This window comes from Punica granatum, chromosome 4 (assembly GCF_007655135.1).
Source record: "Punica granatum isolate Tunisia-2019 chromosome 4, ASM765513v2, whole genome shotgun sequence".
In the NCBI taxonomy this organism is placed as follows: domain Eukaryota; kingdom Viridiplantae; phylum Streptophyta; class Magnoliopsida; order Myrtales; family Lythraceae; genus Punica; species Punica granatum.
The window spans coordinates 19,253,662-19,280,415 of NC_045130.1; the positions used below are offsets into that span (position 1 = coordinate 19,253,662).

Here is a 26,754-nt window from a genome sequence, read left to right on the forward strand (position 1 = left end):
TTATTTTTAGTATTTAATTAACGGTGAGTTGACGGCAAGGGCCAAATTGGCGGACATAAGGCTAACGTTCGGGGCGTATTTGATGGCCATGAAACGTTGAGGACGAAATTGATGGCCGGTCCAAACGTTAGGGACTAAAATGTTAGTTTACTCTTTATTTAATTATCTGGAACAGCACGTGGATACAAAAAATGACAGCTAAGATATGCCATATAAGCATTTCAAAATAACATCTATATATTATATGATGTCTAAATAATATATATTTATTATATTATATTAACAATATTCAACATGTATTGAATAAACCGCTTATTTACCTATTCGCATTATCTTTTTTCAAAAAAAAATTAATACATGACTCTAATTCCACAAACGAGAATGATATAAAAAGTAAAAAAAAATTAATTATTGAAAATAAGGATTTAAAAAAATATTTGCAAAATCAAATTTGTATACTTTTTTTTTCGCTTGAAATCAAATTTGTATACTTGTACTTCATATTAGCAATGAATCTGAATAATTTTAACTATTAAATATACAGATAGTGCAAGCTCGCACTAAGCTATTTAAAATTAGTCCGATATATTAAAAAAGTAAATTTATTATTAAAAATTTTGAATCATTTTGTTGAACAAACACGTGCAACGCACGGGTCACAACACTAGTTGATTATGATTATTAGCTTTACTAGTTATCACCCTCGAATTGCACGGTAAGGTTTTATCAATTTTCTTATTACAAAAATTAAATAATTAACACATATACAAATGGATATAGATATAGATATAAAGAAATTATATTTGTTAAAAATAATACATTTATCAAATAGACATAATCAATATAACAAAATTTGAAAAGAACTAAATATTATCAAATTAATATGCAATCTAGCCAAATGATTAATGGTTTTGTAATATGAACCCAATTCATTGTGGGTTACGATGATTGGTAAGGAAGAATCTATATAACCCTCATTATAAAAGAATATATACCATAATGTGCATTGGTGCAATGAAAACGTGGGAGATTTAGAGTGTTGAAAAATTATCATGAATAAAAAAGTGTTGGAAAATGATGAATTTTTTACTTTGTATATATAGAGTGATTTGTGCATCGAATTTAAAAAATATCATTCAAATCAAAGAGTTCTCTCAAAATTGTTTAATTTTCCAGAACAATAATTATACCTATAAATAATATGGAAGGATAATAAAAAAAACGTAGAATATAAACACAAATAAAATATAGCAATATTCATTGAACTGGAATTGAAACATCAATTAACCGTAAAATTGTGAGTTATCGAATGGATGATACAAGCAACCAACAACGTTTAACCAAGAGTTATACCTTGTTTGGAATCAATTCTCGTAAAGGGGTTCTCCAAATGAAGCTCTCATACCTTGCTTTTCAATATATATATATATATATATATATATATTTTTGATAAAGGGAAAAAAAAGATAAATTCATATAATTTTTTTTTTGTTTTTGAATTCTGATGTTTGATTCACGTGATTTTTATTTTGTTATGTAATTCAATTATTTTCTAAATTCATTTCCATTTTCTTCCTAAGGCTGGGTCTCTTCCTCCATTTTTCATCTCAATGTCAATAACCAGTGAATGCATCTGCCACTCCTCCTCATAGTCGACCGGTGGCTGCTCATCCCGTGCCTCCCCTGCGTCCGCCTCTTCTCTCTCCCCCATATCGGTGATCTTTTACTTTCAGTACAGTTTCTCCTTCCCCTGCTGTCGCCATTTCAAAGTCCCGCTGAATTGAAAGAGGTGACGATTTCTCAATTGTTGGTTTCCGATTAATAATTTGTGCATGATCTCTGGCCCAATTATCGACTGCATTGATTCGCGATTGTTGCCTGACAATCCGAGCGGGAGATCAATTCTTGCGCGGTTGTTTCTGTATGTATCGGGGACAGGGCAACTGCTGCTATTCTAATTAGGCCCTTCTTTTGTTTCTTTTGTTAATTCCCATTGAGATTTCAATATTTCCGACGAGTTTCCTCGAAGGGATCGTTGGTTTGGTTTCCTACTTTATGAGGAACTCCCCAATCTCGGATCGGCAGCTTGATTGTCTGCAGTTCTTTGCTCTCTGGATATTATCGGTTGCTTATCAGATCTTTCTTGTTGCTGGTGCAGGGCATATAGAGTGACGCTTTTCGTGTCCAATTGTCAAGGAGTTTCATCAAACAATGGACACTGCTGTGTTAACAACGGAACAGGTTGCTCCTTCAAGCGCTTGCTTGCCATGTATTGATTGTTTGAATGTTGAAAAGAAATGTTAGAGTCTACACTTGGGATCTCTGGAGGCGTTCCTGATATATGAATTGTGATCTATACTTCAGATGAATGCGAATACTTCATGTCATGTTTGTCTTGATGAGTCTCAATTGGCGAGTTGACTTTTGGTACTCATTTCCTTGCTCTCCAGGTTTTAACGAGGGATATCCCATGGGAGACATACATGTCAACTAAGCTGATCTCTGGAACTTGCCTTCAGCTGTTGAGGCGTTATGATAAAAGACCAGAAAGTTCCCGTGCTCAGTTGCTGGAAGATGTAAATTTCTACTGCTTGCCTAATCTTGAAAAGTGAAATTTCTGGTACATTGCGTGCACTGATTTCTCCACACTAGGAAGTGCTTAGAATTATTCTGGCATTCTATCTACTCTGCGAATGCATGTATTTGGTATATTTAAATGGTCCAATTTTTGGTGGCAGGATGGTCCAGCTTATATTCGGGTTTTTGTTTGCATTTTGCGTGATATATTCAAGGAAGAAACAATTGAGTATGTTTTAGCCTTGATTGATGATATGCTTGCTGGTAAATGCTTGAGCTCCCACTGTTTAACTCTGCCATTATATTCTTACCGAAGGACTAATTGGTTGTTCACTTGCAGCGAACCCAAATAGAGTCAGATTGTTCCATGATGAATCTCTTGCAAATGAGGACATATATGAACCGTTCCTAAGTTAAGTATTTTGATGCCGTTTTGGAGTTTCCAATGATCGGATCACATATTTGGTTCCTCACGAGTAGTTTCTTAGGAATCATCATGCAGAGGACTGTTAAAGAATTATGGCCTCTTCCTAATCTGAATGTTTTGTTGAGAAGGAATATATTCATCCTATCATCATTCGGTTTCCACCTGGATATATCTTTTGAAGATTGTAGTCCTTTATGTGTATTTTATATTTTAGAGCATTCATGGTGGCATAATATATGTGAGTTTTCTGTTCTGAGACATATAGTGCTTATGTCGCTTCTTTTCGGATATTGTAGTTGTCTAATGTACTAATTAACAGAGTGTCATAAAATTCTCCTCTTAATATCTGGAAAATTTTGACAAGGATGTTTTGTACTGTTCAGGTTGCTCTGGAAGGGTAACTTTTTCATGCAGGAGAAGAGCTGTAAGATACTTGGTCTAATAATAAGGTACTTGCCAGTTTTACATTGTCACAATTGAAGACGGGAGATCATTTTCGTTTCAGCTGCCGGATGAGCTAAATAAATTTTTTTGTGATACTCCTGCTGTTGGTTTGTAAGTTAATCAGTTACGGTACTGTCATAGTGCAAGGCCGAGAACACTGAGTGGACTAGTGAATGGTGGAGAATCAATTTCGAAGAAAAAGATCACCACCGTTGATGATGTGCTGAAGGGTTTGGTAGAATGGCTTTGTGCACAGGTTTGTGAAGACTCCTTTTATTTTAGATTCTCTTATTGACTGGAGGAAGGTTTTCCTGGAATTCCACCTTTTGACCTGTGAAACATGAGGTAATGCATGAGACCCAACAGTTTCAGCTTCTTGTTCTGTTTAAAGTCACAAAACTGAATTCATAAAAGTAAAATTGCTACGACTCATAAAACAAAGAAGAATGTAAACATGCTTGCTCAGTATAAAACTGCTACTTGGCCAGACATGTGCTTAAGGACCTGATGTGGTATTTGTGAACTACCTAAATGCTAAGGACAATTAATACTATTTAACTCTTTCCCCCTTTGGTATTCAGTGGGATTGATGGTCCTCAAGAACCCTTGAAACAAATATACATAATCATGCCAATTCTCCTGTTTGTGTGCCATCTTTTGTAACTCAGTAATTGGTCGGTCTAATTCTTCTTTTACTTGTATTTCAGTTTTGAAAGTCTTTAAGTTTTGCTAGTTGTATCATTATGCGCTCTGGATTCCTTTGCAGCTTAAAAAGCCTTCTCACCCTAGTAGGGCTATTCCAACTGCCATCAGTTGTCTCTCAACTTTGCTTAAGGAACCTGTTGTCAGGTCGTCCTTTGTTCATGCAGATGGAATTAAGCTGTTGATTCCTTTAATATCTCCAGCATCTACACAGCAATCTATCCAGGTAAATATGGCTGGTCGGAGGTGAAAGATTGAAAGAAAACTGAAGTGAGGTGCTATGGTAGTTATTAGAGAGTAGGTTAACAAGGTTTCTTATATGGGAGATCCAGTAATGTTATACCTTAATTTATATGCTCATATTGGATATTCCATGATGTAGTAATTCCTGTTCTCATTGTTGCAGCTTCTCTATGAAACTTGTCTATGTGTCTGGCTTTTATCTTATTTTGAACCCGCAACTGAGTACTTGGCTACTTCGCACATTCTCCTTCAATTGATTGATGTTGTTAAGAGTTCCACAAAAGAGAAGGTATGCCTGATTTCTTGCAGTTTCTCATTCGATCAATGATTTCTTGTAGTCTCATTCTACCTGATTAGTTTTTGATTTATGGAAGTATTAGCAGTTATTAGAGCTGAGTATTTTTATGTATGAATGATACGTTAGTGAAAAAAGAAAAGAATTAAAATAATTTTAAGAAAGTTTTGTCTTTCTTCCTTTATACTGTTCTTGGCTTGTCTTGCTCACGTGTTTTTGTCCCATGATAAATTTTCCATTTAAAGACTGTACATATGCCGCAAGGTAATCCAAGACAGTTCAATCATGTTTTTGGTAGGTCGTAAGGGTTGTCGTCTTGACATTTAAGAACTTTCTGGAGAAAGAGGCATTTATTGCTCCAATGGTTGATCTAGGGCTGCTTCAGGTTGTTGAAAGCTTGAAAGCCCAGGCATGGAGTGATGAGGTGAGAGATTTACATGTTCTTTCCTTATGCACATATTGAATGTATGTTATCTTCAGTATTTAAGTGCATAAAGTTGTGACATGACGGAAGGTCCCTGAAGTTCTATCCATACATCTTGAGTATCATTTGGTTCTGTCTTTGGATTCAACCGTGAACCCCTCCTTTTCGGTGAAACATTATTTTTTCAGTGAACAACCTTGAACACCCTTTCGTGATGACTTTGTGCGGAGTAGTGAACTCTTACCTCCTTTGCTATCATAACCTCATCTTAAAAGGTAGCTTTGATGGCTTGTCCGTCAAGATGCATTGGGCAAATTTGACATGCTTAATATTGCTATATAATGATACATTGCCATAAGAGAAAAGGTTTCACTGTTCTGTTTCCATTCCCTGTAACCTCTTCAATTACTATATTAGGTGCTTTTTGGTTGGTAGAAAGAGAAATGCATTGATGAGCACCAAGAAGGGAAGACTCAATGGGAATACTAAAGGGTTGACTAGCCCTTTTGATGGCAGCATAACTAACAGAACCATGAGATATTTACGAAACATTTGATTTGAAGTTTTCTTGCACTTGTGTTATCCTTGAAATAATTCAAGCAGGCAGATCTTCTCCATATGGGCAATATGGAAGTCCCTCAAATATGTTAAGTCACATATATAGTCTCGATTATAAGCTGGGATTTTCTAGGCTATTTAACAGATCTTTCCTTCTTATTATCAGCTATCAGTTGAATGAGTCGAACAACTGAGAATTTTGGGGTTTTTTGTTCCTCTCTGACTGGATAACTTTTCTGCCATGTAGGATCTGTTGGAAGCTCTAAATCATCTGGAAGTAGGGCTGAGGGTGAATATCAAGAAATTGAGTTCCTTCGACAAATACAAGCAAGAAGTCCTTCTTGGCCACCTCGATTGGTCTCCTGTGCACAAAGATGCTGTCTTTTGGCGGGAGAATATCACAAGCTTTGAGGAGAATGATTTCCAGGTCTGATGCACTCCGATGCCCCTTGCACAGGTTGATTAATCACTAGCAACAGTGTAGGAACACATGGAGATAGATTAAGTTAGCTGAAACACAGACTTGAGTTAATGACAATGGGGGAGCAGACGTAGATCCGATATCACTGTCTGCTTTGGTGTATTATTGAATGCATAAGAATGATAAGATTGATTATGTCACACTAATTGAAATTGCTTTTCTTGCTGCAGATTCTGAGGGTCCTCATCACAATACTGGACTCGTCAACCGAACCAAGGACTCTGGCTGTTGCTTGCTTCGACCTCTCGCAGTTCATCCAGTGTCACCCAGCTGGGCGTGTCATAGCGACAGATCTCAAGGCAAAAGAGCGGGTCATGAAGCTCTTGAACCACGAGAATCCAGAGGTGACAAAGAACGCCTTGCTGTGTATTCAGAGGCTTTTCCTGGGAGCCAAGTATGCCAGCTTTTTGCAGGCTTGATTAGATCAGGTAATCACATCTCTTTCCAAGATTGGAGTCTGTCAATTGTACTCGCTTTTATATCGGTGTCTATCTCGTGGGTATGTCATTGTAAGGATGAGGTTATATTCTTCTGATTTGGTTGCCTTCCTAATAATTTTACTTTAGATAAGGAGCAGCTGAGTGTCAACTACATAAATATATTCATTATGTCGAGCTGTTTAAAGTTACCACATTCAAGTTTTATTTATCTGTTTATATATTTATGTATGAGAGTCCTATGCTGCCTAATCTGGCTTTCATTGAGTGATTAAATTATCCATCTATATCGTGAATTTAAAAGTATCTTCTTGAAAATGAAAGAAATCTTTGAGATACAATTGTAGTGTCATGTGTATTGTTGATGAATGATGATGGAGACTATGCACGGGGTGATTAAAGAGTTTTGAAATTGCATGTGACAGTCTATATTGGCTAGTCGATGTGCAGGGTAGTGAACGATAATAGTTGGTAGTAATTAGAAAGGGCAAAGAATAACAATGCGATAATAAGGTTGCGTTTGGTTTCATAGTAGGATTTTAAAATCAGATTTTGATTTTGATTTTGAGTGGTATAAATGGGACCCACCTTTGACTTTGTATGTGTTATGTTGTTTTGTTGTGGAAAAAAAGTGGTATAAATGGGGTCCACTCTTTGACTTTGTATGAGTTATTTTGTTTTGTAGTGGGTAGAGTTAAGTTAGAATTGTGATTTTAAAATACCATCTTGAAAATATCATGAGTATATTTCAGTAAAAGTGAGGTGCTTTCAATCAATAAATCAATCAATTCGAGAGCCCCCCTCAAATTGAGAGATTTAGGGAAATCCTTATCTATTGGGTGGAAACCAATTTTCCAGTATTAATGACACGTACATTAATTCTTTGACGAACATAATGATGTGTTTGGTTTTAGAGTTGAGTTAAGTTGAGTTTTGATTTTAATTGGGTTGTAATGATTATATTGTTGAATTATGAGAAAAAATGTGAAAAAGTAATGAATAGTTGAGAGAATTTAGTATTAAAAATTGAATTGAGTATAATGGAGTTGTATGTGGGTTTATGTATGAGGCTCATATTTTTTACTTTGAAGAGTCGATTTTTATTGTGTAGTGAGTAGAGTTAAAGTTAGAGTTAAAATTTTAAAATCTAATTGCGAAACCAAATGGATGCTCATTCTAGAAATCAGTTGATAAATCTCAACCTGAATTCCCATTCTGCTCACGCCCATACATGAGGATAGCTATACACCATCGTAGTATGTCACAATTCGCGCGCTGATTCTACATCGCTTTGAAGGAAATAAAGCATAAGAAGAATTGGGTAGTTTGGACTTATAGCGTAGATAGAGCCTTGGAGAAATCGACATTCAAACTACGGAACGGGAAAGCAAATAATTACGTGTAATTAGATATTATGAAAAGGAAATTTTCGTAAATGTAATGATTAGCGGATATTATTTGTGGATAATGTCGGTTGTTCTGTTTCATTAACACCTCTGTTTTAACGGATTTCAATTTTTTAGGACTAAGAAAAAAATCATTTTTAATGGATTTATAGATTCGTATCAGCAATTCGTTTAATTGATGTAATTCTACCAATTCCTATTAGTGATTTAATAAATCCGTTTACTTATGAATATCACAAAGAATATTTTTGTTAATACAACACTGTAATTTTTTCAATTCGAGTTATCCGTGTATAATGTTTCAAAAAACATAGGGAAAATTACAGCATCTAGAACAATTTTCAAAACTTTTACACGTTCTAACACAAATGGAATTAATTTCACCTGATGGGACAAAAATTCAAAATTTTCAAATTTTTTACACCATGGAGCACCCCATTACATTTCCATAAAATATGAAACATAGTGCTGACGTGACTTAGTCTTTTTAGGCAAGAAACGTGCACCCGTTGAAGCCATGCGGACACGTGTGGGGTCCCACGGTCTCCTTCCACCGTCGTTCCCCGTCGGTCCCGCCTCCTCTGATTAAACGCCACTCCATATTTCCATCCCCATCTTTTTACACCCCATAACACAGTTGAGATTTTTTATTTTTTATTTTTAAATTTTTACACTCCAATTCCAATTATATGTTTCATTAATACATTTACTTTGCTCACCTTTTTGTAATGGCATTACAAAACAAAAATAATAAAGGTTGACAAAATATAAATTTCATGTCGAAACAAGGGAATATATTCTTCACTGACTTACCATTCCCAAGCTTGTTCAATGCTACTAATTAACATATTACCGCTAATCAACAAGTGAAATACCAAATAAACACAAAATAGCATTCCAAATAGTCACAAAAACCTGTGCGCTGATAATCATTCAATCTTTTACGAAGTTCAACCTCCATTCATAAAAGCTATTCAACCAATCGAAATGTAAGGCAACCAAATCATAAGCAAGGTACCATTCCACACAAAAAAATCACACGAAAGACTACACTGACCCCAAATCTACTTCTTCTTCTTTTTAGTGGTGATATCATCTCGAACAACCTGATTTCTTTATCCAGCAAAAAAAACTGGTTTCCTTGAAGTGCCTTTACTTGCTCTTGTTCCGGTGCTCCCTTGTTGATGCACTTACTAGTCTCCTATAGTTTTTGGCTGGCTAATAGTAGTCACATGCCCTTCGTATCTACCCACATAAGTTCTCAGTAGTTGGCCACACACCTATAACACATATATGCTCATCGTCAGATACTAGAAATGCATGATAATGTTTAAATGTGCAATATAATTTGAAAAAATAAGGCTTACATTGACATATGTCATTCCACTTGCCCCTGTTATCACTCCATAACCTTTGGAAACTTCAGCAAGTTCTTTAACTATAAGCTCATGAAGAGTTTGTAACGATTGTTGCACTTTCTTGTAATTTTGGTGGTCTCCGACCTCAAATAGGACCCGATCCAATGTGCATTTGGTCTCCTACGAGCCCAGATGATGATGGCATCCCAGTTGATGATACATGTCTGATAAGAGAAGTATGTGAGGTTACTTGAGGCATAAAAGGTTGGGATGGTGAGAGCTGCCCAATCACAGACAATTTTTGTGATTACCTCAAGTAGGTGAGGTATCAGTAGGCACAGAAGGAGAGGGATCCACATTTAGGGAAGGTCCCTTGTTCCTCTTTTTAACTTGTCCATGATATATAAAAAGCCATTAAATATCGATTGGAAGTCAAACATTACGTTAGTGATTCCTATAAACTTACATGACTTGTTGATGATGAGGTTGGTTTCCTCCCTTTATCTTTCTTTGCATTTCCCTTTCCTCTAGGGTCCTTCTTCCTGCACTTCTTCGGTTTGCCAGGCATCTTCCTAACTTTTGGAGGTAAAACGCGTCTAGGATCAATCACAATCCATTGTTTTTTCCCATTCAGTGGTTCAAGAAATTGCCCATATACCTTAAGGTACATTCCTTTCTTCAAGAATCCATTGACAAAATCTTCAAGATGCTCATCCCTCCGGTGCATAGCACTGATAACATGTAGGCAAGGTACAATTTATGATATTGCACCTTCTACATGTACATCTCCAAGCATCTAATAAATAAAAAATTTATTTCCTAAATCAATAACCTGAAATTTTCTATTTTTACCATGACCTGAGATACATCTCCTACTCAGCAGCTTGGCCTCCTCTAATTTCTTCTTCACCCTTGGACATATCTCATCAGTTGAATCCACAAATAACTCTCTTTCCAGCCATCCTTTGTATCAATGAAGTTCTAATATGCTCTAATATATCAATCAAGGGATAGACCTTGCTTCTAATATATAGTTAACAAAACACTCACACAAGTTATTATTCACACTCTCACATGCATTTCAATCAGTCATAAGTGCCCTACAAAACCTCTAAACACCAATATCGCTGAAAGTTTTAGCTACTTGCATCGAACTAATTTCCATCTACTGCATTACCCTCTGATAGTCTGCCTTAGTGGTGCTCATGATTGCCCTCCAAAAGAAAGTTGTTTTAGAGCCATACATGAATGAGTTTTCTTCAAATAGCATAGAGATTCTTGCACAAAATCTATGCTCAGAATCTGAAGAAGTGTCCTTTCAGCCTTCCCAAGACCCTACATAACAAAGAAAAAAGATTATTAAAAACTTTGATCAAAATAAGTGAATGACAACTGAACTCAAATCACATGGAAGAAGCAGAATAATGGTACCTTCTGCTGGTCAATGATCAAAGTCCAGCCATGCCCATCTCTTATCCCCAGGTCATTCTTTCGGAGCTGAAAAAACCACTTCTAAGAATTGCTCATTCTCCCCACCACTAATGCCTATGCTATTGGGAGCATTTGATTTTGCCGTCCCTCTCAACAACACTTAACAATTGCCCACCTAATTCAGTCTTCAGAAAACATGCATCCAACCCTATGACCGATCTAAGTCCCTTTCTAAACCCCTTCCTCAATATTTCAATCCACATGAACAACATTTTAAATCTAGGTGCAGAATCAAGATCATTCCTGCCAAGCATCAACTCAAATGTATTGTCTTTGTTGTCCTTTAACTCGGAAATATATGTGGGTTCCATGTTATAATGCTCTTCCAAGGCTCCTAAATCATCTTAACATGCAATCAATCTTGCTCTATAACAAGTACTCTTCGATACTTTTATCTAAACTTCACATTTGCCTCTTTCATAATCGTTGTAGTACCCCCAATTCATATTCTAAAAAGTGATTTGCCAACCATTCGTAAGTTGCTTCTTTGTTCTTTGTAGTCCTAGGACATGTGTACTGATTGATACATCTCTTCACAGCAAATCATTCCCTCTTATAGGTCCAACTAACATAAATTCTCTAAGGGCAGTCGTCATCCTAGCATGCAACCTCAACCTTTTTGTCACCAGTCTTCTTCCATGGTATTTGAAAGCCAAGGGAAATGAAATAACTCCCCATAACCTCCTTGAACTGCTTTGGACTTTCAAATATCATATCTCCATCAAGTACAATATTAGCAATATCACAATTGACATTGAATGGTTTGTACTTCTTATGCTCTCGCTTTCTTCTCCTCTATGCCTTTCTCTAATATTCAGAGTTGTTAGGAGTATCAAGACCACTCGCTAAATCATTATACTGCCTGCTAGTTTCAGCATAAGCTTGCACATTGGGTCTTCTATGGGCAACTTGGTTCCTCAATGTCACTTCTTCCTCCTTGCAGCAAGTCATCTTCTTCACTAACAAAACCCTCACAATCATCTATATAAGAATCACTACATACAGAAGTTTCACCCTTTTTGTCATCATCAATATCATCTTCTCGTCTATCAATCTCATCACCAATATCATCCTCTGATCCCTCAATCTCATCACCAATATCATCTCCTAGTCCCTGAAAATCATTCCTTGCTCCCTCATCATCAGTTCATACTCAGCTTCAACACACACACACACATATTAATCATTTCAAACTTCAAACCAAATTCGACCATTTTCATCACTTCAATATTAGTATTCAAGTCAGTTAGACCATCACATGATCCACATTCGTTTTGGTTGTTTGCAACCAAAATCCTTAAGTACACCTTTCATTCTTTTATATGCCACTAATGTGCCTAGCTTGAGGTTTGAACTCCATGTAGCCTTCATGGTGTAGCACCAGACGAAACTCACTTCCCATCCTACAAGTACAAAAAAACAAGGCATTTCCCTTAGTTAATAAATGTAACTAATTGGAAACAAAAGATAAGGTAATAAACTACTCATCAAAGGACATAGTTGGAATAAGATCCTAAACACATCTTGGGTCCATATTAGCGGAGAAAGTAATGATTTTTTAGTTCATCAAAGGATAAGGTTGGATAAGAGCCAAAGACATATTTTTCAAGTCAAAATAATGGAAAGAGTTATGATTTTTTGCCTCATCAAAGGTAACAAGAGCGGAAAGTTATCTTCTTCTTCTTCTTCTTTTCCCATTTTAAGCCAAGGTAATTGACAAAGATATGATTTGTAATCTTATATTCTATTCTATTGCGTTGTCACTTGTTGAGAATGAAGGGAACGACATACTAAGGACCACCTCCTGCAGTCAAAGCAATCACTTTTAAGCCATAAGCCATATCCGATCAGTAAATAAACATGCAAAAGCATATTCAGACCAAAACATACCACTGTTTTTCGCGAGAAGAAACCAAACCCTTTCGCGATCAAATGCCTATCTCCAAGTATGTCCCAACTGCAACTAAAAAAAGTTTTTTTTATGCCATTCCTCAACTCCAATGCAATAAAAGAACATGAAAAAGGAATCGAGACCACGAACATGCAAAAGGAACTCCAGGCTACCAATGAATGATCGCACAGTTCCGCAGTAAGGGCAATCAATTGTTGCCTTTTTTCGCAAGCAAACGAGTCCCTTCAGCACGCCAAAGCTTTCTCCAAATGGAAAGTTAGGCAATATTTGTCCTTGATCATTGATAGGGTTTCCCTCTAGACATGGTTCCTGCTTTCAAATAACAGAGAGAGATGGGGAAAAGTAAGAAATGAAAGAAGTCCGTCACACTGAGGGAGAGGGGACGACAGGGAAGGAGGGGGAAGGGGGAAGGAGACAGTGGGAGCCACACCTGTCCACATGGCCTCCACGCGTTCATGCTTCTTGCAAAAAAAACGCCATATCAGCATAACGTTTCATTATTTACGGATATGTAACAGCGTCTTAGGTAGCGTAAAATATTTAAATTTTTGTGCTATCTTATGAAATTAATTCCATTTGTGCTGCAGCATGTAAAAGTTTTGAAACCTGTGCTATATGCCATAATATTCCCGAGAACATATTAATAAGTCTACAAATCCGTATTGATTTTTTTATTGTTTTATATATGGATTCGTATTAAAATTTGTATTAGCAATTCATATTTTTAAAAAAGAAAATTAAATATTTTTATTAATATATATATAATTGAATACAATATAACAAATGGTGGCACAAATGTAGATGCGTGTACTATTAGGATTAAATTAGTAAATGTATGTAAATTATTAAATGCTTAATAATTTTAATATGCAATCACATTATTCATTTGAGAAAAAAATAATTTTTAAAGAATTGATTTTAAAAAAATCAATTTCTAAAAATTACATATGTATAGAAAAACTTTTCTATGTAATTAATAACTAAAAGAAAAATCTATTGATATGCAATAAGTATATTCAAATATTGACTACTTTTAAAATAGTAAAAGATAAATATATTTAATTTTAAAAAAATTACGAATTTGCAAAAAGAATATATGATAATAGATGATTTGATCATCCATATTTGGTATTTTAGTTCACTTTGAATTTTCCTCAATTTGGTATTGTAGGCACTAATATTTTAATTGTTTCAATTTAAGAATGCACGATGTCAAATTTTTATAAATTCCTCTAAAAATAACTACTCTAGCAAACAATCCGTCAATAGCACGGGCAAATAACTAGTTACTACATATCCTGCCTACTCACTTGATCATAATATCTATGTTTTCTTCGCCAACAATTTCAATTAATTGGTAACTGTAAGTAATCTCGCAGCCCCGAGTTCTGAATTTTCCTTAGCTTTCAATTTTTCCCAATTTTCTTCATATCAATTCAAAAATCTTTTTTATTCTCATTTTGCTCATGACATTGATTTTTTAAAAGAAAACGAGCGTTTTTAATTTTAATTGTTTTAATTTTTGTTTTTCGAGTACCGTAGGTTACAAAGAAAACAAATCATTATATTCTTTTTTTTCCACAAAACAGTCCAATCAATAATATTACCTAGAAATATTCCAATAAAATGAACTCTTCTGCGATCAAGAATTTTCACACTCATGTTTTGTTGTTCAACCTTCTAGTGTCTTATTCTTTTCCGTCATCTTTCTTACCCTTCCATTGTCCAATTCTATTTTTCTTTTTTTCATTGTTACATCCATTCCGGTCCGGTTCGCCTAAAAACCGAAATGGCAGCTTTGAACCGCCGGACCCATTGAACCGGCCGGTTTTAAGCAAAATTTCATTAAACCGGCCGGTTCTATGGGTTTTTATGGGTTTTCTATTTAATGTAAAAATTGGTTGGTTGTGTAAGGATTTGAACTCATGACCTCTTGCTTTTCATATTAGCATACTACCAACCAAGCCACCACCACTTTTTTGTTCTTTTAACTCTACTTTTAAGTACTTATTAAAATAAAATATTTATTTTGAAGTAAGAAATATTAAATATAGATACTTTCTTATACTATTGTTATATTTCTTTAAAATCATCATACTTTTATTTTAATTATCACAATTTTTTTAATAATATGAATATTTATTTTATTTTAAATAAACGAGCGGTCCGACCCATCGAACCCCCGGTTGGACCCATAAACCCATAACCCCGTACCCCTTCCGGTTCATCATCCGGTCCGGTTCTGATAACACTGGTTACATCTGTCCTTGATTTTGCCCATCTCTGCCTTAATTGGTCGAGGTCATACAATATAGCTCTGTATTTTTGCCTAGCATGTTTGGTCTTGGTTTGGAATTTAATTCAAATTACCCAAGAACCGACTGGCCAAAAAACCTGACTGAGTTGGTTCTCCGAAATGATCCTAAAATCCTCGACTCTACCAAGTGGATTCACCAAATTATCCCAACTCATAAACAACCTAGTTGCAGTGCAAACAATATACGCTAGAGCGACGGAATGTGAGATAATGGAGACTTGTGGTAGTGTTAGTATTTTTTGTGAAGTCAAAATTTATAAATTCATAATACCATCAAATATTGATTAAACATGTCAAACACCATAATATTCTAATGTCATATTTACCAATATAACATGTGTCCAAACAATGCACTAAGCATTTACCTCAGATAAATGCTCTACGGTGCCTCTCATGAGACAAAACGCCCCATTTTTTTAATCAAAAAGAGGCATTTTTCTGTTAAAAAAAAAATTCCCCTTTTCTTATTAGAAGAAATGCCCCTTGATTATTCTCATAACGATGGTCCTCTTTCGTATACTTATAGACAGTTTTATTTTTCTTTTTGTTTGTCTAGCTCCCCTGCCACAAAAATGTTACATAAATCTAAAGAGGATAAAAAAAAAAAGAGAGCAAATAAATAAATAAATAAAAGAAATTCCAACATAAAGAACCAGAACGTGATCATCAGACTTTCTTCCCCTTAGTTGTAGACATATTTTGGCAGCTTTATTATTTAGGCAGAAAGGTGTTAGGGGAAATTAGTACTCCCAAAATAAGGAAGGGCACTAGTGGAGTAGTATGAGTCGCTGACTCGAAATAAGTGTCGATTCAAGGGCAAGGCCATTGAGGGATGTGCATTAGATCCCATGTTTGTTACCATACATTGTACTCACTAATAAGTCAAATGAAGGCCTCAAACATTCCCTAATTTAATCGAAATAATTTCATTATTCCTCGTTTTATTAATTATGATATATATACTCACTTGCTCATAATCTTCATGTTTTCTTCGTCAACAATTTCGATTTATCGATCAGTAATCTAGCAACCCTGACTTCCGAATTTTCCTTTGCCTACAATTTTTTTCCCAATTTTCTTCATATCAGTCAATTTTTTCTCGTGTCAATAATTGATTTTTAATTCTATTTTGCTCATGACATTGATTTATATTTAAAACAAAAACAAGTCTTTTTTATTGTTTCAACTCTTGCTTCACGATTACTGTCGGCAACAAAGAATGTACATCATTATACTCTTTTTACTGTTCCAAAACATTCCATTAATAAAATTACATTGAACTACACTCGTATTTTGTGGTTCCACCTTTTATTGTCTTAATTTGAATTCTTTTTTCAGGTGGAGTAAAAAAGTATATGTATTATGTTAATGTTTTTCTTGAAGAGTTATATATAAACTCGGACAGCATTTTATGAGTAAATTTTTCATATACTCAAAATTTTCAACTTTAAAGTCTTATTCTCTCAAAAACATGAAAGTCTTGTATTAAAATTTAGGCTTAGGCTTGTCGAACTCTTTCAAGCCACTCTAGTTCGAAAGCAAAAATAAAAAAATAAAATCTCGAATTCGATCCCATCAATAAACCGTGTTCCTCCTCGTGATAGAAAGAAATTACCCTTTCAAGCAAAAAAGGAGATTACCGAGTGGGCCCGGACAGAGGAATCTTAGTAACAAACTCCCCATTTTCCAAAGCTAAAGGGCGCCTCCCCAGACGCTCACTCCCTCCTCTCCCATCTTCTTCCTTCGTTCTTCTTTTCTTGGGCAGACAGACACTGAGTACGGACACAGGAAGAAGAACAAGAAGAAGAAATCTCCCCAGCTTTTTCGTTTCCTCCACTCCGAATTATATATCTCTCTCTCGCCATTTTCAAGCTCCATTTCTGATCTTCACGATTCCTTCCTAGAGTACATTTCTGGGCATCAACCTCTGTATGTATGTAAATCCTTCTTCCCCTCTCAGTTTTTCTGTATCACTCTGTCGGAGACATTCATGGATGCTTTCGGGGGGGAAATCTCATTTTCTGCTTTAATCTTCTCTCTGTTTTTTTTTTTTTTTTTTTTTTTGTCTTCGTTGGTAAAATTTCTCACCTGAGTCAACTCGCTTGTTTCTTCTCTTAAGAGATGCTTTAAGCTGCCCGGTTTTGGTTTTGACTCAGTAATTACAGGAGACAGGGGAGAAGGGGATATGAAGATGTACGAGGAGACTCCGTGCTTTGGTCCTGACAGCAATCATCCCTCGCCCATGGTGGACTCTGCTATCGACTTTGCCCATGGAAGCAGCTCTGAAGAAAAGCAGAGGGAACCCGTCTTGAGACTCCCCGTTGAAACCCAACAAGAAGACGAAGACGAAGACGAGCATCTCCCTAATATCGGCACCCATTTGTTGCAGGAAATGACTAACAACCCCTGCGACCACCTCTCGTCTTTGAATTGGGGCTCTATCACTGCTGCTGCTGCCTACAAGATGCCTCGGGTCTTCGATACTATTGACAATGAGGTCCAAGGCTTCGGGGCTCTGCCCAACACCTCGTTCCCTCCCACTCCGGCCATCTTCAACCACTTCACCCTGCAGCCCCAGTCAGCCCCTCTCCTGTTTCCCAGCACGCGAACGGTTCATGACCCGACGTTCGATTTGAATTCGCCGTTGGGCCTGCATTGTGCTCCTCCTCTTGCACTGGTGAGGGAGTTGTTCCAGTCCCTGCCGTTGAGTGGTGAAGTGTTGTTTGGTGATGGAGGAGAACACGATATCGCCGGTGAAGGGAGAGAAGAAGGGTTGGTTCAGGTACAGAACGGGGGAGCTTCAGAGCTCAGAGGGGGAAGGAATGGAACGAAGCAACAGCCCGCCAATGAGAGGGAGAGGCGGAGCCATATGAAAGAGAGGTTCAATGATCTGAGGATGATGATTCCCAACTCCACCAAGGTATAAATCTCCACACTTATTCACCGAATTCAGTAGCCGTTCCTCGTTTTCGTAATTAGGTGCTGATATTTCTCGGAGCTGTATTGATTGATTAGTTGCTGGGCATGAGGGAAACGGGAACCAAATTTTTGAATCTGAAGGACAAAATCAAACTCGGGTCGAGTGATGAGAGAATGTCATTTCAGAATCAGCTTCAAGATAGCTTAAGCAACTGAATTTTCGAAAGAGGCGGAACGGACTAGAAATGGTTGATTGGCAGCAACACTTTTGTTGACAAAAATTGCTTCGCTATTTCTGGTTGGGTGTTTTTCATGTAGACTGACAGAGCATCAGTGGTGGGAGATAGCATTGAGTACATCAAGGAGCTCAAGAGGACCGTCGATGAGCTCAAACTACTTTTGGACAGGAGGAGATGCGGAAGGGAGAGGAAGGACGGCAAGAGACAAAGAATGGATCAGGACCAGGGGGATGTGAACAGCTGTATCACCAACAAGCTTCCGGGTGACCCCAACATGTCCTATAGCACTGGCCTGAGGAGCTCTATGCTCCGGAGGAAATCAAAAGCCACAGAGGTCGATGTTCGAATTGTCGATGACGAAGTCACGGTCAAACTCGTGCTGCGGAGGAAGATCAACTGCTTGCTTCATGTCTCGAGGGTACTTGATGAGCTTCAGTTGGACCTCCAGCACGTCGCCGGTGGCCAAATCGGTGACCACTACAGCTTCTTGTTCAACTCTAAGGTCTGCAGACATGCTTTTTTTTTTTTTTTTTTCCTGCTGATTTTGTGAAGTTACTTATGAATGCGCTAGTATGGGAATTATCGAGAGCAAAGTCTGAGCCTTCGTTTGTGGTTTTGCAGATCTGTGAAGGGTCTGTTTTCGCGAGCACTATTGCCGGCAAGCTCATCGATGCCGTGGATGGACACTATGCTGTGGCTCCACCCGACCAATAGCAGCTTGGATTGGACTCAAACATAGGGGTGGCACAGGTCTCATTTGGGTTAGAAAGCTACAGACTAGTAGAAGGAATGAAGAATTCTTGCTTATCATCGGTGGTCACCGGTTGAAGAACAAGTATTCAATTCAATGTTTTCTGATTGCTGTTTTAGGAACCTTTGCCAACATCATACTACGAGCTGACTAATCTTTGGTCGAACAATTTCCGTTGTTTTGGTTGATGGCTCTTACTGTATATTCATGTACGAAACTTCTGCAGCCTTATGCAGTTCTTACACTATTAGCCCAGTAAAAGTTGCAAACTATTGCTAGATCCAGCAGCAATGTCGGTCTAAACCATCCGATACCGCCACAATGAGAATTTTAGGCCTTGCAAACTGTATGAAAATGGGGATCTTTTATAATTCATAATCGGGCCGGCGTAAGTTGCAGTCATTTTCGTGGCTGCAAAAGTTGCCCATATAAAAGTAGTGACAAGTTTCCTATTTTACCACCAGCTTCTTCCGTGAAAAGCAGAGAGCTTTTTGCCCAACAGAAGCTTTTATTACTCGCTGATCACGCATCGTAATAAACATGAGTACGTCGGATATACCATATCTAACAACAACTATGAATCTACTGATAATATCTTGAATTAACCGAGAGCACATGAAGATAAATGACCATGGGGTTCTGCACGATAACTCGGTAGACCCATCCTTTGGGAGCAATCACCATCCAGGGGATCTTATGGGACTTTCTTGGAGCTTAAGAAAGGGTTTAGGTACTCTCCACGAGCAATTTGCTTCGTCTTAATTATATGAGAAGCATCGTCACGACAACGGATGTATTCCACATCGTTGATTTCGTTTCCTGATCCAGTACGTCGTAGTATTTGTAATGATCGCAATTCACGCACCAACCTAGACATTGCAATAAACAGGACTTTCACAGCGGTGAATAAAGGAGGCTCTTTTTCGTGCGGGACTCGGGACGATATTGAAGACGACTGCATATGTGCCGGGCGGGGGATAACATCAATCGAATGTGATGATTAGGGGGTGATTTAATTAGTTGGTGAAGAGCCAAACGGTTGCTCCAGTTAGTTCGGGCTGACAGTTTGCATGGAAAAGAACACTGCCAGTGTGGGCCCCACATCGAGTTTGAGCGTAACTACCTTAAGGGGTTTAAAAGGTAAGCCCGGTTTGGTTTTATTAATTTTTTTTAACTAAATTCACACTTATTTTCAATTTAATAATACAATTATTTCTTTTTTTTTAACCGTTAAATTCAATTTTTAATACTAAATTCTCTTAACTATTCGTTACTTTTTCCACAATTCAATAACACAATTATTACTTTCTCTCAACTATTCATTACTTTTTTACATTTTTTCTTATAATTCAATAACACAATCATTATAAACCAATTCAAACCAAAATTCAACTCATCTCAACTCTAATACCAAACACAACCTAAGTTTTCGACCTAAACTACCATTCTTTGGAGGATAACTCATACTGCGTGACCCCTTCGGAGTCCTCCTCCTAATTACCCCTTTGCCCTCCTGCCAAAATACGATATGAGCAGGTACAGTTCGTGTCCTTCTTTCGGTATATCTCGATTGGATGCTTGATGGATACGATAAATGAAGGGGCAAAAATTCATTTTTTTGATCCTGTTGCGACTGATATTACAAATATATCACTTGAAAATTGTTTGAATGTATTTGCTTAATCTGATCAATCTGCTCTGCTTGTGTATAAACTGATCGAAAACCTGCATATAAAGACCTGCTCAAAAGATGGTTTGTTCAACTACATCCGTCTTAACTCATCTCAAGTTCCCTCTTTTTTACAATCTTATATATATCATGATGTCGCTCTCATTCCAATTATCTACTTATAAAGTTTATCTATTGTTCAATGATTAATTCCGCAATATTTTTTGAGACTCACTTATGGAGAGCCTAATTCCAGATTAAAAGTCCACTTCTCCAAGGGAAATTAATGAGAGCATGTGAAGATGGGCATTCCATGGGACTCGATCTAAAATCTGATGAGTCATCTAATGGCACGATACGAATGTGCCTTTCAAGTATACAACGGTGTTTGCTCGATCCCCTCAATTAAGCCTGTCACCATACATGAGAAATCGTGGTGATGGAGGAAACAAAGAGTGACAGGGGCAGCAGTAACATAGTCCAGCACGACTCGATGATCTAAACTCTGATCAGATACGAAATTACATGTTGAATGAAAAGCGAAGACTATATTTAGAATTATATATGAGTAGTTCCAGGTTTAACCGGTTCTCCACTTACCAAATCACCGATGTACGATACGAGCAATCCATTTCGGGAGTCATGCGAAGCCAGTATGCTGAAGCTGGCTAATCTCCTCCAGGCAGCACAAGGGGATTGTGACTGTGCGGTGGGTCCGAAGAGTAACAAACTCACCCAGCACTTTTTGCTGCCGTTTGCCCAAAAGAAATTATCAATTCCCTCTGTCCATGCCATGAACGGTTCATGAGGCGTCGATTATCGCCGGATCAACAACTTGGAGTGGACCCCAAATTGATCCAGCGGACATAGAACTCTCATGAACTGTCCGTGTAATAGACGATAGAATTTCCAAGGAAATTCAATAGACAAAAAAGAGTATAAAGCATAACCAAAATCCCCCCAAACTTTCCCTTCTCTTCTTCCTTGCAGGGAAATATTACCCCTTTTCCCCTTCATCTCTCCAACTCCATACCCCCCATAGGCCATAACCACTCTCTGGTATTCTCCAACTTGTGCTGTTCCTCAAACCTCTTGCAAAGGTAATCATCTCTTTTAATATTGAACCATTCAAATCCGATCGGTTTTATGTGGACCCTTTACCTGATCGGTTTTGTCTTCTGCTTTTTCCATTTCGAGTAACCCGAACGATGTCCTTTTCACAGCTGACATGAAGATTCATTGGTTCTTTTTGGTGGTAGTGACTTGTTCGGTAAATTCATATCTCAGGTAGAAAAGGACCGGACGGGGAAGGAAAATGTATGTAGAGACTGATCCTGATTGCTTTGATCCAAATGATCCCTACTCCATTGGAGAAGTTGCGGACTGCCTTGGCTTTCCCCAGGCCCTGCAGGACCCCCATGAAAGCTCCACCTTTGAGCAGACGATGGGCCTCCATGAAGATGTTCATTCGAACATGGAGAACTGCTATGAAAACAATGAGAATGACACCCACTTGATGCAGGGCATGATCCATGATGGTGCTGCTACCAACCACCTCGACAATCAGGCCCTGGCTCTTGGCAATCATCAGGCTCCGATCGACAACAACTGGAGCTACGCGGCTCAGAACTTCGATAACGGCCCTCCTATCATGTTACCTGATGGGCAAATCCCGATGATCGCTCCAACCCTGGACCTCCTGGACCTATTCCACAACCTGCCGCCCCGATCATCTGCCGCTCTGCTTCAGAACCAGCCGATCCCATCCCTGATTGAACCTATTCCAATGGGGGTGTATGATCCGCTGCTGCACTTGGCCCCACATCCACCGCCACCTCTGATGCGAGACCTGTTCCACTCCCTGCCTCACGGGTGCTACCGGGGCACGAGCTCATTGTTCGGGGATGGAGGCGATGATGACGGAGGGCTCCTGTACCATCAAAATCATCATCAGGAGACGGAGAACGGGATGCTGAAGTTCAGTCAGGATATCAACGTTTGTCTGGGGAATGGGAGGGAGAGGAAAGCCACAAAGCACTTCACCACTGACAAGGAGAAAAGGTCCCAGATGAACGACAAGTTCGCCATCTTGATGAGTTTGATTCCTAATCCTATCAAGGTATGAACTTCATTCAAAGCACTAAATTTAAAAAATTCCATGCACTTTGTTAAGATATATGCATAATGGCGTATTAAGACATGGTCCTGCCAAGGTTATGAAAACTTCTGATACAAGATAATGGAAATTGAATCGAATATCGGAAATAATATGTAAAGAATGAACTAATTTTTTTCTGTTTTGTGATTTCCCAATGTTGCGGGACAAAGACTGATAGGGCATCAGTAGTTGGCGAAGCCATAGAGTACATCAAGGAGCTCTTAAGGACTGTCGATGAGCTCAAGCTACTCGTCGAGAAGAAGAGATGTGGGATGGGAAGCAGGAGAAAGAGGCACAGAATGGAGGACGGCGACATGGAGAGCTGCATCACCGATAAGCCTATCAGTGAGCCCGACCAATCCTACAGTAGTGCCCTGAGGAGCTCGTGGCTCCAAAGGAAGTCCAAGGTGACTGAGGTTGATGTCCGAATAATTGACGATGAGGTCACCATCAAGCTCGTGCAGAGGAAGAAGATCAACTGCTTGCTTTATGTCTCGAGGGTGCTTGACGAGCTTCACCTGGACCTCCAACATGTTGCTGGCGGACACATTGGAGAGCACTATAGTTTCCTGTTCAACTCCAAGGTTTTGAGTCCTTTCCTTCTGCTTGTTACCGACTTTGTGTGGACCCGTAAACTACCCATGAAATGGATTTTATTGTTTCTGCAGATCTACGAAGGATCTCCGGTTTTCGCGAGCGCAATAGCAAGCAAGCTCATCGAGGCTGTGGATGGCCAATATGCGATGTCCTGCCCCACTGGCAGTTATTAAAGAGTTCGAGCCCCGAGGGAGAGGGGAAGAAAATGGTTACTGTTTCTTTAGGAAAGAAGATTTATAATCCATATACTCTTAGTATAGAAACTTGAATAAGGCTGAAGGAGAGCCAAATGTTATGAAGTTAATGAGACCTAATTTTATTGACCTGAATGATTCTGAATTAGAACTACTCATTTTGATCAGGCCGTTCTTTCTTACATCACGGAACGCTTGATTTCTATTTTTCCTCCAACCCAACAGTCACGGGTCGGAGTCACACCTCAATTATCACAGGTTGGAGTCACAATCTCTAAGCCAGATAGCCTCTCCTGTGAAAAGAGAGCGAATTTTCCGACTTTTCCTCTTAGTTGCAACAAAAGACGGCTCTTTACTCTTCAGTCGTTGTTCCTCAATCTCGGTATCTGATAGAGCCATCAGATGCATGGGCTTCAAAAATTTCTCATAATACAAGGGCTGTCCTACTATTTCACCTACAGCATTGTATTATGGAATTCGACTTTTTCTCACTTCTGTAATCTATCCTGAGACTAGTACATTTGCAGGACATTAGGCCGTTCTTGAACTGGCTGGACAAGCAGGTTCAGTAGAAAGGTCCAGAGAGAGAACAAATTCACAGTTCGGGAACCTACTTGCAGTACTCCGCGGCCTTCCCATATGTTTAGCAATGTTACTAAAATCCACGCCAAGCCCTATCCATCAACTTAAATCCCTACCATACATATCCATTGAGCGGACCAGCTTATCAATCTAGTAAAGATGGAACTCATAACGTACCGAGGCCCACATCATTGTGTCACTACCCAACACATATTGCTACATCCAGAGGAATTAACTATTAACCGGAGCTACCCAAGTGCGTCCAGTAAACTAGCAAATCAAGTGCTGAAAATGGTAACAAGTGACCAATAACATAATTAATGAATCAATCTGATTTCGCCTAACTGGTGCTCAAACCTCTCTTTGTTATTTGTCTTGCCACTGTTTCGCCCCTCACTTGCCTTGATTCTTTCCCCCTTCGCACCTAAGATTTTCAGCTAACTTAACAATTCCTTCCGTTAAACTTGGGGGGTGGGTCGGGGTGGGGCTGGGAAGTACTTCCCATGATGCATTAGGTCGCATTGATGACCTTCTTGGACGGGCCTAAGGAAGGATTAGGCTGATGGAAACCCGGGAAACCCCGGCTGCACCAACCCAATTCAGTGCTTTAGCGCTCAAACCCTCATATTCTCTCTCCCTCTCTCTCTCTCTCTCTCTCTCTCTCTCTCTCTCTCTCTCTCTCGCTCTCTCTCTCTCTCTCTCTAACTACTTTATAGTCCCCCTCATCATATTCAAGCAACTGCAACCACGTATATATGGTGAAACCAATCTCTCTTCCTTTCATTCTCTTTCATCTCTCTCTCTCTCAACCCCCTCCCTTTCGCGGCTATTAAAGTATTGAAGGGTCTATACGTTTAGTATAGAAGCAACTGCTTCCATGGATGTAATGAGGAGCCGTATGGAAAAAATGTTCAAGACTTGGCCGAGTATCATTCCAAACATTAGAGAGGTATACTATGACGTTCAGTACCTCCTCTTTGACAACTTTTTCCTTCAGATCGACTAATATAAGTTTTATGTGTGTACTCTTTTGCTCATAATGTTTTGTTCTCAGAATCTGCAAAAATAAATCAGTGATTCTGAGTTTGTATGTGAAGCCTAACAGGCTTACTTCGTGGAAGATACTATTGAGTACATCAAGGAGCTCCTAAGAACTGTCAACAAGCTCAAGTCGTTCGTGCAGAGGAAAAGAAGTGCAAGAAGAAAGAAAAGATATGGCGCCCTGAACTGCCAAAATAAACAACAGCTGCACGGAAGCCTAGAGCAAGATGATAAAGAATCCATGACAATAATTGAATCGATTTCAAGAAGGCTGGAAAGAGCTTATGCAATATCTTATATTATAGCCTTTTACCCCTGATAAGTGGACTCCAACCGCTGACATCCGCCACGGGGTAAACCATTGCCTCTCTGGACCCCTGGCTGATTCTACCATGGAGGCCAATGATAGACAACAACTCTCCCCCAAACACAGCTTACAACTTTCATCGTACTGTGCTCTCCAACCAACTTCCACAGTCTGAAATCTAGGGAAATTGGGCAGCGAAATTAAACATTATGATCTACTTTCTTGTCCCTTTTAAACTTTCTTTTTAGCAACATGGTCTTCAGTGGTCAAGATTCTCTGATTATCTTTACAAACAAGGACATCAGCTTGATGAACCTTGAAACGCTTTAAAATGTTCAAGAGATGGTTAGGAATCATTGAGATAAGGAAGAAGAATAGAGGAAGAAAAGAAGAGTGCGAGGCAGCACATTAAGAGTTTTTCAGTACTATAATTAAGTCAATAATCGCTTAAATCCACTAAGTCGGTTCCAATCAACTCAGTGAAAAAGTATATTTTTGACTTCATAGATGCTTTCAGTCTTCCTCCAGGCCCCAATTCTCACCTCCCATTGACCTCTTTCTTTGGCAGATTTCTGATTAAATCACTAAGACACAGCCTAAGTTAAAAAGTATGTTTATGACATGGTGCGAATAACAGTAGTATCATTCCATGTTTGGTTTTTTAAGCAGGAATGCCTTCCCAAGTTCTCTTCCATCTATGACACCTTTTGCAATTTTGATAATTTTTTTACCTCAAAGCTGCAAAAATGATGATGATGATCGTTATCATCTAAATTTCTTCCAGTAAAGTGATAATCTAGCAATTATTTTATCAAGAGTATTCTAAAGTTTATGGAAAATTCTACATTAACTTGGACAATTTTATTGGAAGCCACTAGACGCACAACGTGCCTACACCATGTTCATTCTCTTTATTCAGTTAACTTATGTTCACAGACATAATTAAATCAATTTTTATGAACATCAAGTTTTTCTTTTGCATCGTTACTTCATCAAACTTTGGAGCCATCAGACAATTCCAAACCAAATAGAACAGAGATATCTGTCGAAATTGCTTACAGAGGTCATCATCTTTGCATAATTTTTAATAGTTGTATTTATATAACTCATAAAAAAATTGTATTAATATATATAAGAGATGGAAAACTCCCGGGTAAATTAGAAGATATAGAACAAGGGATCATTACTGACTCAATAGCATGCGAGTTTTCAAACCAAACAACTC

The 26,754-nt window shown here is 38.2% G+C and overlaps 3 protein-coding genes and 1 long non-coding RNA gene across 8 annotated transcripts; 3 read left to right on the top strand and 1 right to left on the bottom strand.

Annotated features, from left to right (window-relative positions):
• The first annotated feature begins 1,563 nt into the window (after nt 1-1,563).
• On the top strand, nt 1,564-6,840 carry LOC116205411 (V-type proton ATPase subunit H-like). Its single transcript, XM_031538020.1, has 12 exons — nt 1,564-1,789; nt 2,159-2,241; nt 2,451-2,576; nt 2,739-2,841; nt 2,918-2,990; nt 3,388-3,453; nt 3,590-3,704; nt 4,215-4,376; nt 4,557-4,682; nt 4,987-5,112; nt 5,918-6,097; nt 6,322-6,840. Exons 2-12 carry the CDS (start codon nt 2,212-2,214, stop codon nt 6,568-6,570), a joined length of 1,356 nt encoding a protein of 451 aa, XP_031393880.1. The 5' UTR covers nt 1,564-1,789; nt 2,159-2,211; the 3' UTR covers nt 6,571-6,840.
• Nucleotides 6,841-8,866: 2,026 nt separating this feature from the next.
• LOC116203002 lies at nt 8,867-13,108 on the bottom strand. 2 transcript variants are annotated; one of them, XR_004156191.1, is made up of 6 exons: nt 12,885-13,108; nt 12,734-12,800; nt 10,784-12,246; nt 9,819-10,687; nt 9,362-9,576; nt 8,867-9,274 (listed from the first exon to the last, which is right to left on the bottom strand). It is a non-coding gene; the product is annotated as an uncharacterized LOC116203002 (long non-coding RNA). The 2 variants fall into 2 exon arrangements; XR_004156192.1 differs by having other exon boundaries at nt 9,664-10,687.
• Nucleotides 13,109-16,779: 3,671 nt separating this feature from the next.
• Nucleotides 16,780-19,261, top strand: LOC116202561 (transcription factor bHLH10-like). Of its 3 annotated transcripts, none has more exons than XM_031534152.1 (4): nt 16,780-17,005; nt 17,229-17,992; nt 18,310-18,732; nt 18,852-19,261. In XM_031534152.1, the coding sequence occupies exons 2-4, from the start codon at nt 17,258-17,260 to the stop codon at nt 18,942-18,944; spliced, it is 1,251 nt and encodes a 416-aa protein (XP_031390012.1). In that variant the 5' UTR covers nt 16,780-17,005; nt 17,229-17,257; the 3' UTR covers nt 18,945-19,261. The 3 variants fall into 3 exon arrangements, with proteins under 3 accessions (XP_031390012.1, XP_031390013.1, XP_031390014.1); XM_031534153.1 differs by having other exon boundaries at nt 17,238-17,992; XM_031534154.1 differs by having other exon boundaries at nt 16,780-17,001.
• Nucleotides 19,262-21,447: 2,186 nt separating this feature from the next.
• Nucleotides 21,448-23,781, top strand: LOC116203841 (transcription factor bHLH91-like). Of its 2 annotated transcripts, none has more exons than XM_031535793.1 (4): nt 21,448-21,750; nt 21,874-22,769; nt 22,979-23,392; nt 23,477-23,781. In XM_031535793.1, exons 2-4 carry the CDS (start codon nt 21,966-21,968, stop codon nt 23,576-23,578), a joined length of 1,320 nt encoding a protein of 439 aa, XP_031391653.1. In that variant the 5' UTR covers nt 21,448-21,750; nt 21,874-21,965; the 3' UTR covers nt 23,579-23,781. The 2 variants fall into 2 exon arrangements, with proteins under 2 accessions (XP_031391653.1, XP_031391652.1); XM_031535792.1 differs by having other exon boundaries at nt 21,938-22,769.
• The last annotated feature ends 2,973 nt before the right edge of the window (nt 23,782-26,754 follow it).

Coding starts and splice junctions, on each gene's coding strand:
- LOC116205411 (XM_031538020.1), top strand. CDS start 2,212: ATGGACACTGCTGTGTTAACAACGGAACAG. Junction 2,991..3,387: donor ATATATGAACCGTTCCTAAG/TTAAGTATTTTG, acceptor TGTACTGTTCAG/GTTGCTCTGGAAGGGTAACT. Junction 3,454..3,589: donor ATACTTGGTCTAATAATAAG/GTACTTGCCAGT, acceptor GTACTGTCATAG/TGCAAGGCCGAGAACACTGA.
- LOC116202561 (XM_031534152.1), top strand. CDS start 17,258: ATGAAGATGTACGAGGAGACTCCGTGCTTTGGTCCTGACAGCAATCAT. Junction 17,993..18,309: donor TGATTCCCAACTCCACCAAG/GTATAAATCTCC, acceptor TTTTTCATGTAG/ACTGACAGAGCATCAGTGGT. Junction 18,733..18,851: donor GCTTCTTGTTCAACTCTAAG/GTCTGCAGACAT, acceptor GTGGTTTTGCAG/ATCTGTGAAGGGTCTGTTTT.
- LOC116203841 (XM_031535793.1), top strand. CDS start 21,966: ATGTATGTAGAGACTGATCCTGATTGCTTTGATCCAAATGATCCCTAC. Junction 22,770..22,978: donor TGATTCCTAATCCTATCAAG/GTATGAACTTCA, acceptor TGCGGGACAAAG/ACTGATAGGGCATCAGTAGT. Junction 23,393..23,476: donor GTTTCCTGTTCAACTCCAAG/GTTTTGAGTCCT, acceptor TTGTTTCTGCAG/ATCTACGAAGGATCTCCGGT.